The sequence below is a fragment of the Sebastes fasciatus genome, chromosome 11 (genome assembly GCF_043250625.1).
Source record: "Sebastes fasciatus isolate fSebFas1 chromosome 11, fSebFas1.pri, whole genome shotgun sequence".
Lineage (NCBI taxonomy): Eukaryota > Metazoa > Chordata > Actinopteri > Perciformes > Sebastidae > Sebastes > Sebastes fasciatus.
In genome coordinates this window covers 12,310,039-12,321,081 of record NC_133805.1, presented here as the reverse complement: position 1 = coordinate 12,321,081, position 11,043 = coordinate 12,310,039, and the positions used below count along the sequence as shown (strand labels likewise).

Genomic DNA, 11,043 nt, shown 5'->3' with positions numbered 1-11,043 from the left:
CAACCTCAAAATGACCGCAAAGCGATGTAAAAACAACCCCAAAAGACGCACAATAGGCCCTTTTCACAGCTGCCATTTCCCATTCTATTTAGTGTGTCACAGCCATTCCAGTGAGCCAGCATGCACAATACCAGGGATATATTTAATGTTATTAATTACACCTGTGTTCACCCTGCAATGACATGTCAAAATGGCTGCTGCGAAAAGAGCACATTATACCAGAGACGCAAAACAACCTCAAAGAGATGCAAAGAGTCGTTTGTATCTCTGGTGTCTGGGTGTTTTTACTCCTATAGGAGTGGTGGGGAGGACTTCTACATGTCTGTGCCCAGAGGCCTATGTATATAGCAACCTGTCTGACAGATTGAGAAGTTATATATGTGTGTATACGTCACTCAGACTGAACCCATGTTGTGCTATTCAGTTTGTCTTTGTCCCCTTTGTTTTGTCGTTAGTCTTTGTCTTACTTTGTATAATCTCTTTTGGCATTTTATGTGTCCCTGTCCTTGTCTTCACTTGTTCTCTAATCACTTTACTGAACACTAAAAATATAAAAAGAAAAGTAAAAGCAGCTGTTGAGCCAACCACAGTGCATTAGATATTATTCAATGATGTCATAATTTGTTCTGTATTGCACTGACTGTGCCTGTTGACCCAGAAACAGCTTCGCTACCTCCGTCTTAGCTGTCGATAGCTGCCAGGGGGCAGGGACGAGGTCTGCTTGTCTCTGAAAATAGCACATTGGGGGGGACATAAGGGTGTGGTTTGCCTGGTGCTGGAAAAAACACTCGTTGTGGTTGTACTGGGCTGTGGGGATTGCAACATCGTCCGTCCTGTTGCTACCTATCAGATGTGATCTCACCAATGTCTTACTGCCTGGTTCAGAGGAGCAGTACTGACCGGAGGGAGACTCTACATGTTTACAGGAACAAATATACCGATTGATCTTCTACAAGTCAGCAAATAAAGTAAGCTCACTTTTTGTCCTTTTTACACATGTGCCATACATTACAACACCTTAAGTGGGTTTTGTTCCTGTCTGGACGCATAAAGAGTGGACTATGGGGGGAAATGTTTGTGTGACGGATCCTTACTGGGAGATTTTGCCACATGTATGACCTTTTCTTGTATACTGGACATTTTTTATATTTCAAGCTTGATAAGTGTAGTTAAAAGTATATTTAAGAAGAATCTGTCATATTTATATGGAATAACAGCATGTTTTAACTGTTAAATTGGAATAATCCCCTTTAATTCTTGCCCTATTATTTCCACACCAGCACTGGAGTAATGGAGGATCTGAGGCAGAAGGTGGGGGTCATGTCACAGACAATATGCCCAAGTTCACGGGCTCCGTCTGACGAGGACTTAAAGGCCCCAAAAGTAGAGAAAATGCAGATGAAGAGAGAAATCTCACTCATAAATGGAATCTGCCTCATTGTTGGAAACATGATTGGCTCTGGGATCTTTGTCTCACCGAAGGGTGTACTCATGTACTGTTCCTCTTACGGGCTGTCGTTGCTGATTTGGGCTGCTGGAGGAATCTTCTCGGTGTTCGGGGCTTTGTGCTACGCAGAGCTCGGCACGACCATCCCCAAGTCTGGAGCCAGCTACGCCTACATCCTGGAGTCGTTCGGAGGCTTCCTCGCTTTCATCCGCCTGTGGACGTCCATCCTGCTGATCGAGCCGGCCAGCCAGGCTGTGATTTCACTGACCTTTGCCAACTACCTGGTGGAGGCTTTCTACCCCACCTGCCAGCCGCCGTACGATGCTGTCCGGCTTATAGCTGCAGCCTGCCTCTGTAAGATACACCTGTGTCGGTCTATAGTTTATCACCTGCATCGTTTACCATGAAACATAAAAGTCAGTGCAGAAAAATACAGGCAGGAAAAACTCACTTTAATGCCATTTAGTGTTTGAAATTTACACTCTGGTGCCATCTTTGGCTTCACCCCAGTACCTGACATCAGCTCAGCCTCTCTCAATCACCCCGAGAAGCATGTTTCACTATTGTGCTGCGGATAGAGAAACGCTGAAACAAAACACTTACACTTAATATGCAAGAATTAACGAAAAAACAATGCATATACTGATACAAAATGAATCCTTTTCAATCTTCACTTATGCCCCAATAGAAACCGCGACACGGTGTCTCTTTCTGCAGAGACCCTGCAGCCCTCCGCCTGTATTTTCCAGCCCATTCAGGTGGTCAAATATCGCCGCTTTGTCACATCCCTCGGCTTTTGATACCCACAAGTCCCCCTTTACTCTGTTTGTAGTTTGACCGAGAGCAGCGCTGAGCCACAGCCAGCAGATAGGAAGCCTGCATTCATTCAAAATCCAGCAACTCGGCACCTTCCTGCAAGATTATGCAGAGTTGTGCGGAGTTAGTTGTGTGTATTTGTGTTTTGGAACGTTTATTCTCCGATTTGCTGCTCCCTCTCTTCAGTCACTCTATAGCTCGCTGGACCATCGCTGCTCTCTCTCTCTCCCTCTCGGCTTGTTGAGCTGTGGAAGTGTGGCCAACTTTGAATGCTGTGTGTTTACAAAAAGCAACCGACAATGGTTACATGTTATATCTTTAAAGTTACATTCCTTAAGATTTTCATTAAATCAAAACCTGTTTTTTTAAACTATTTATGGTCTGCATTTTTCAGCAATAGCCATTTAATTCATTTACATTCAGTAATTACCTCTCTGTAGAGTAGTTTTCATTGTTAGTGGCGGAGTCCGCCATTCTTGCGCTGGATTCAAGTAGCCTACGTACAAAAGAGGGATTCACAGCATGTACTCCAACGTAACTGTTTAAAATTGTTATCAGCCTCACTTTCTAACGCCGTATCAGAATTGTGTGAAATTACTGCTAAATTATGCAAACCCAACATTGCCTTCTTTCACAATAAAAGCATTCAACCGGTGAAAGGGTGGCTTTTATTGTGAAGCAGTCACAGAAAACGCAATGTATTTTTCAGTGTAGAAATAATTACCCAGTTTAAAATAGATTTTTTTAAAAAAGAGCTTTAGTTTAACCTATTAAGGATGACATAGGCAAACACAAGTGGTGGAGTGGTGTTACAGCCCAAGCACATGTTAATCTGTAACCCAGTGGGAAACTGGCATCAGCTATAGTTAGAATGTGTACCAGTGTGGTTTACAGCCGGGCTTTGTGCTGTGAAGAATGTAGTTAGCAGAAGTGCTATTTAGGTGAGAGAGCAGCAAGGCCATGAGTCATGAGTTTCTGTTTCTGTACGCTCAGACAGACGATGGTCTACGTGACACGGAGGAGATGGTGCAGCAATTTGGGGCATGGGGCTGAGAGATAGCAGGCTTCTACTTCAACTTATTACACAATGAGTTTCACAAACTGACCAACATGGTTTACCATTGTTTCCTGAATTGTTTCATTTTGACAATGCAACCTAACAAGAAAGCAGAAGTTGTATCAGAGGCTTTATTAGGCCTTTTTTGCATAAACATCTCAATCATGCAGAGGAAGGTTCATTCAATGCCTTATTCCTCTGGTTTGTCCAGGTATGCTCATCTTCATCAACTGTGCCTATGTGAAGTGGGGGACTCGTGTCCAGGACCTTTTCACTTACACCAAACTCATGTCGCTCTGCCTCATCATCGTTATAGGAATAATGAAAATATCTGCTGGTAAGATTACACAAAAGTATGAATGCAACAGTGGAAACAAGATAAATATGTGCTTTAAGCTTTGACTTCTCTTTGTGTAGGAGAAACAAAGAGCTTCGACAGTCCGTTTGAGGGCTCCACCACAGATCCCGGAGCCATTGCTTTGGCCCTCTACTCAGCTCTGTTCTCCTACTCCGGCTGGGATACACTCAACTTTGTCACTGAGGAGATTAAGAATCCAGAGAGGTAACACACACATACACAGGCATACAAAGAGATGCACTCACTCAGAGACATGGAAATGTACACTTGAGTCTACGTGGACACGTTTAAACCTTTAGACTTGATTTTACTTCCTGCTTCTGGCTCACTGGCGAGGAATCTGCTTGCAGTTTTCTTTGTGGACAGTAAGAGTAAATGGTACAAGTTGAACGGCTTACAAGGCTCTGACCAGGCTGAATACAGTAATACCAACGTTCTCATCCCAACTCGTCACATACTGACGCTTTTCCAGGCCCTTTGACGTCACTTTTGGGTCACGGTAAACACGTGCTTTAAGTGGAGGTAGGCAGAATGACAACAAAAATTCCACAATAACCTTTCAGCATATTGTAATTCAAGTGTTCTTAGAGAAAACTAGTCTTCTGCACCTCCTCATAGCTCTGTTTTCAGGCTTTAAAAAATGTAATATGTGAGGGGAGACTTTAGGCAATCACAGGTCATTTCAGAGAGAGAGCATTCCTATTGGCTGTTCATTCAACAGAGGCAGCTGTCAATCACTTGCAAACTTCTCTCACTACTTCTGTTAATGACTATTTCTCGCCTCAAATGTTTTCAGAAACATCTTGTAGTGTACTGTTTAGCTGCTTGGTATTTCCTCAACTGATCCAAGGCCTATGGAAAGGAGGCTGGGTCACACGTCATATCTTCGGGGGGTACAACACATGCGCAGTAAAATCTGGTCTGCACTTGCCGAATTGAGCCAATCGAAACGCACGACCGCAGCTTCAGTTACACTGCGCATGTGTCATACCTCATACCCCAAGACCCATGTTCGCCCGTGACCCAGCCTCCTTTCCATAGGCCTTGAACTGATCTCAACATGGCAACATGTCACAAACTTTCTCATTTTACAGCTAAACAGTACACTACAATGTACACAACATGTTTCTGAAAACATTTGAGGCGAGAAATAGGCATTACAGTAACGGAATATCGATTCATATTTGATTAGCGCTGCCTAGTTTGACCGTTTGATTGGAGATCGCGAGTGATTGACAGCTGCTCAGAGACAGCAGGCTCCAGCTCGACTCTGATTGGTTGTTTTCCGAGATAGAGATAGGAGCACCGGAGGCACATGATTTTTTTTTTCAGATTACCTGTCTCATGCACTACTGTCAGGATATAGTGACCATTTAATAAAAACAACTCTTAGTAATTAAAATCACTACGTTTATAAAGTGAAAATGTGACTTGATATTGTGAACATGGGACACAAACAAATAGCTGATTGTAATGTGAAATGAGAACGGGTAATACAGGAACAGGCGTAATAAAAAAACTTATTTGACAAACTAAAACTCATTAATGGTTACTCTGTCGTATTTATTTGTCCCAAATGACAGTAACAGTCATACATTTATTTATGCTTTATTTAAAGCTGCTACAATTAATATTTTTGTATTCAGATGACTAGGCTACATGTGAAAAGCTTTGCTTAAATCCACAGACAATTATCCTATTCCTCTACAATTACCCTCAGTTCTACGGTGGATTTTAGCTCATTGTTTTGTCCCAACCTGCAACTTTATTGCAGATAGCTGGTGAACATATAGACTGATTCATTTCCCTCAGGAGTTGGAGGAAACCAAACATAGAGCTAAAAGAGAATGAATACTTGACTTACATTGAGAGGGGCACTTGGACTTGCCACTCACCAGGCTGGTTGGGTTCATTATCTGTGAGGAGAGGCAGCTGTGGGAGCCTAATTATCTCTGATGAGGATCAGGTGTGTGAAGCCTACATCTACCCCTGGTTTCCAGTGTTCAGATGCTGCCTCATTGCCTCATTGTGAGAGCTTCAGTCTGTTGCTGATTCGAGCTGTGTAGAGTTCTGCAGAAGTTACCACGTGAACCTATCTGTATGATTTGCTCACCATTTTCTGTTTGCTCTTCGAGCTTAATCTGTTAAAGAAGGTTAGGTCTGTGTGGCCTGACTTCTCAGTTTTGACCTGGCAGTGCTGTCAGTGTCTTTTTCTTAAGTCAAATTCACTCTGTTTCCTGGACCGACTCCACCCCAAGTCCAAACACCAAACGTTGTAGTCCACCCAGCACCCCTAGTTCAACCCCATGGTCCTATTGCAGTCCATGAACACAAAATTCAGACACCTATCCCGTTCTCATTCCCCAGGCGTCAAATACCGAGGCTTTGTCGCGGCCGTCGGTGTGTTACCGCCTCACAAGACACCCTTTAGCACTGTTATGAAACACATCAGGCGTTCCAGTAACTATAATGTAAACCCATCCACGGAAATGCTCCGTGGTGACGTAGTTATAAGAGCGAAAAGACACGGGCATAGGCGGGAGGGGAGGTGGATAGGTCCAACAAACACAAGGCTTTCATCCAGAAGACTATTGTTTGTGTCCCGTGTGTTAAGTTTCACTTACATGTTACAAACAGCTGTTTGTTCATGTCCTGTGTTCACAACGTTCAGTTTAATTTTCACTGTACAAACGTAATAGTTTTAAGCGCAACCATTTCTTTCCCAGACCTAACTATAGTGGTTTTGTTGGATAATCCTAAAGTGACACCGAAGGTAACTTTAGTGGTATTGATGCCAAAAATAAAGTGACCCCAAGGGGCATGACGAAGTGTGTTGGCTATAACGGGCATCCAGGGAAATGTAAAGGGTTTATCACTCAATGTATTCTGGTGTTTGAGTTACAGCCCTCTATGTTTAGCACGGAACAAGCCCGGGCAGCATACATAATATCCCTTCCCTTAGATCTCTTTCTGGGAGAAGCAGACTCATGTCTGTTCTGATGCTGCTCTCTTCGTGGCCGAAATGAGGAGATTTTGACCACAACATAAGCAGTCAGGAAGTGGCTAAACGTCTTATTGGGTTACGTCAGGGCTCCACCATTGTAGCCTATTTCTCCCATGTTGGGGGTGGAGTTTAGCATCTCTCAGGAGACGCCCGAACTGCTCCGCGGGTCTCCGAGCAGTGATGAACCCATGCAAATAGGGCGCACGTGGCTCTCTCGGGTAGAGAGGGAGAAGCGTATGAGCAGCAGGCCCTGTCTTTACTATGGGAAGGTGGTCCACTTCATTCGTACGTGCCCAGTAATGCAGAAAAGAGAAGTGCAGGGAAACGAGTAGACTCGTCAAAAAATAGGGAGGTTCCACCGAATTTAAATAATCCCCTCTCGGCATAACCACACCTATATGTCAGTTGAGTTATCGTGGGGTAATAACAAATACAACCTCCCTGCGTTTGTGGATTCAGGTGCGGCAGGCCGTTTTATTGACTCGACCCTGGCCCAAAATCTTAAACTGCCCATATTTCACCTCTCTTGTCCACTTGCTATCACGGCAGTAGATTGGCGACTTTTGGGAATAGGCTGGGTTGAAAAAATTAAAACTAACATTGACAGACATTGATGCACCTAATGTACCACTTGTTCTGGGACACCCATGGTTCAAGAAACACAATCCTCGCATCAACTGGTGGTCGGGAGCAGAGTAAAGTTGGGGTACTGAGTGTGCATCTCGCTGCCATGTCCGACTCAGTTCAACCAAGCCCCCAGGGAGTGCACCGGTCGTCTATCCCAACTTTGGTAGTGGCCAAACTGCATTTTCCGTGTCAGTTGGGCACAAAAAACTTTTTCCCAGAGACTTCCATTGGGAAAGAGACGTCTGTAACTCAGTGGATAATTTTTTTTGAGGTGAATCAACTCCCCAGTACGTAGTTGTAAAACGCACTAATAGCCGAATCCAGAGTTATTTCCCTTCCTCTTTTCATGTGAGTGAGAACTGGAGCGCAAGCTGTGACAACGGCGTGATGTTGGGACCCCGTGACCGAGTCATGTGACTGAGCGGACGCTACTGTGCATGTTCCATGTGCCCAAGATCCGGGTACTTTTCCAGACGGAAGTCCAAGAATTTAGGCTTCATGTGCCACTGAGCAACTTTCATAGGAATGAACGGGGCCCCGCCTCCAACGCTGTATCCAGTTCTCTTAATACATCCATGAGTTCAACTCAGTCCTTAATGACTCAAGTTCCCAGCGGCGAAGAACACCTCTGCTCTTGAGTTTCCCAGTTTATCAGTCCGCTCCAGGGGTGTTGGCACCAAGTTACCACGTGAACCTGCATGATTTGCCTATTGTTTTCTGGTTGATCTTCGAGCTTAGACTGTTAGAGTGAGGTAGCTCAGTGTGGCCTGGCTTCTCAGTTTTGACCGGGCATTGCTACCAGTGTCTTTTTCTCTAGTCGACTTTTAGGTTTATCCTCTAGTCGGCTGCTTGGCAGTGGTGTTTTAGTTTACAATCTGAGTCCACTAATCTATCTTAGTGAGTGTAGGGAGCTTTTCTTTTTTAGGCTCATTTTTGTTTGGTGTTTTTCCCCTCTCCCCTTCAATCGCTTGTGAATTTTGTGGTTACCCTTCTGGGGCTAACTTTAAGATCCCCTTGGTCCGCAATTGCGTCTCACTCCCCGTTACCCTGAAATACAATTGTCAAGAGGGCACAAACACGAGTACAAGTGAATGCTAATGTTGCTGCTGGATGTGTAATAAGCAACTGTTTGCTAACGGTTTACTAACTGCTTGATGAAGGTTTGTTTATAGCTGGTTTCAGTTATTGCAGGTGATCGCAGTCTTTTCAGAGTACTTTTACACACATGTTGTAGCACAACCAGATGAAATACTCCAGCTAACTATTAAAATCACACAAGCTGGGATCACATCGTAATCATTTGACTTCAGAGTTACCTGTCAAATCATTAAATGAACGAAGGGAAATGGGCTGTAGAGGTTGGAATTGCAACTTAAGTAAAATGATGTCATCACACAAACCCCTTGTAATCTGTTTACTACAACTTTTCAATGAGTCAGAAAACACTGTGTGTTTTTGTTGTTGTTGTAGGAATCTGCCCCTGGCCATTGCCATTTCCATGCCCATAGTAACTATCATCTACCTGCTGACCAACGTGGCTTACTATGTGGTTCTGGACATGCCGTCTCTGCTGTCCAGTGACGCCGTTGCCGTGGTAAGACACAAACAGTCACCGGAGAGATATGATTCACTCTGCTGCTAAATATAGTCCTGAAATGGTTGACCCAGAACGTTTTGCACTCTGACTTCAGAAACTGTAATGAACCATGTCAATCTGACCCCACAGACTTTTGGGAATGCAGTTCTGGGGCCCTTCAAGTGGATCATCCCTGTTTCAGTGGCCATGTCCTGCTACGGAGGACTCAATGCTTCTGTCATTTCTGCCTCACGGTAATCAGGAAGTACTGAGCAGGCACTGACTTTAGGCTCATATCGTGATTTGCCAATAACTCTCCGTCTTTGTTGCTCACGCAGGTTGTTTTACGTCGGAGCCAGAGAGGGCCACCTCCCCAACAGTCTGAGTCTGATTCACATGCAACGCTACACACCCATACCTGCACTGCTGTTCAATGTGAGGACCATTTATCTTACTCTTAGATACAAATGGACACCAGATTCCTCAAATGCATACATGTACATGCCACAAGAAAATGTTCATGTCACAACTGGAACATAAATATATTCCTTCCTGTTCTGCAGGGGTTGATGGGTCTGATCTTCCTGTGTGTGGAGGACGTGTTCCAGCTCATCAACTATTTCAGCTTCAGTTACTGGTTCTATGTGGGTCTGTCTGTGGCCGGCCTCATCTACCTGCGCATCACTCAGCCAGACAGACACAGGCCTGTGAAGGTGCTGCTTTTTTCATTGTTCAGATCATGCCGAATATAAGTACATGCATACGGTATATAGAGTATATGTGCGTACATGCATAATACTACAGTTCCTGTGGGTATTTCAGATATTGCTATGGTTTGAATTGATCATTTCTGTAATAATTTCACTTTGAAAACCATATTTATCACTTGCAGACATTAACATTTACAGTTACAGTTACTCTCCATGTAGACGCTAAAGATACGCAGACATCAGTTAACGAAACTAACCAGATCTGTGTCTTTTTCTCTCCACAGTTGACCTTGTTCTTCCCCTTCGTCTACTGTCTGTGTAGCCTGTTCTTAGTCATCGTCCCTCTGTACTCAGACACCATCAATTCTCTCATAGGAATTGGCATTGCACTGTCCGGGGTGCCGGTCTACTACCTGGCCATTTACCTACCTGACGAGAGGAGGCCCAAATTTGTTAAAAAGTTAAACGGTAAGTTTTAGGCCGCTCAGTCGTCCGTGTGTATATTTATCATCACACAATCATAAGCTCCTTCACCCTGTTTTGTCAAATATCTGTCACATTATTTGACATCACTTTCAAAATGCAGCATTAATCGTCTTGGATTATCAGAGTCAGCTGTAACTGACCTGTCCACTCCCACATCTTCCCTCCTCTCACCTCTTTCCCTCCTGCAGCCTTTGTCACCAGATACACCCAGATGCTGCTCTACTGCTGCCTGACTGAATTTGACACTGAGACAGAAGCAGAAGCAGGCGGTAAAACGCAGTGAGCTGCAGACAATCCTTCGCTTCTGCCGGAGGCCTCAGTTATTGTCCATGTGTTGACGTTCAGAAAAGCAAAGACTTGCATGGACAAAGCGGCGAGGCGCAGGGCCGCAACATTTCCGAGGATTACTTCTCCTGGGTCAAGTTAAAAAAAGGCCTGACATCTCAAATGACTCCCCACGAAGGAGCAGGCTCTTGAGAAACTGTTGCTTTTCTTCGATACACTTTTCTACAGAGATCATGGAATATCTTCTATGAGGATTTCATAAAACTATGGAAGAAATATGGAGCTCACATTTTATTTTTTAGACTTGTGTGAAGATGTGAAATGATTACTTTGTTTTCAAGAATATATTTATTGCATTTTTCATAAACAACACAAAACAAAACGTGACATGACAAATGAAAACAATAAGAAATAAAAAAAGATAATGGGCATTATATCCATCCCCAACCCCCGCCACCGTAACAGAGAGAGGTTACATCAAATAAGTCAATACAAACAAATAACAAGGTTACAGGGAAACGATTTTCAGTGAAGAAGGTACAGAGATAGAAACCTTTGTAATATGGAAGATGACAGTGTAGGTCCAATATATACCAAGTAAGGGTCCCAAACTTTATAGAAAGCGTCCACTGAGGAGTGAAGCAAACATGAGATGTATTCCCTGGGAATACACTTAA

At 43.9% G+C, this 11,043-nt stretch overlaps 2 protein-coding genes across 2 annotated transcripts in view; both read left to right on the top strand.

Moving 5' to 3' along the window:
• Nucleotides 1-11,043, top strand: part of LOC141776868 (phosphatidylinositol 4,5-bisphosphate 3-kinase catalytic subunit alpha isoform) — a 172,516-nt gene that overhangs the window by 35,870 nt on the left and 125,603 nt on the right. The gene's annotated exons all lie outside the window — the stretch shown is intronic.
• Nucleotides 468-10,918, top strand: LOC141776865 (Y+L amino acid transporter 2). The gene is made up of 10 exons (XM_074650699.1): nt 468-968; nt 1,281-1,801; nt 3,532-3,657; nt 3,738-3,882; nt 8,780-8,903; nt 9,036-9,139; nt 9,224-9,320; nt 9,449-9,598; nt 9,880-10,063; nt 10,270-10,918. Exons 2-10 carry the CDS (start codon nt 1,291-1,293, stop codon nt 10,362-10,364), a joined length of 1,536 nt encoding a protein of 511 aa, XP_074506800.1. The 5' UTR covers nt 468-968; nt 1,281-1,290; the 3' UTR covers nt 10,365-10,918.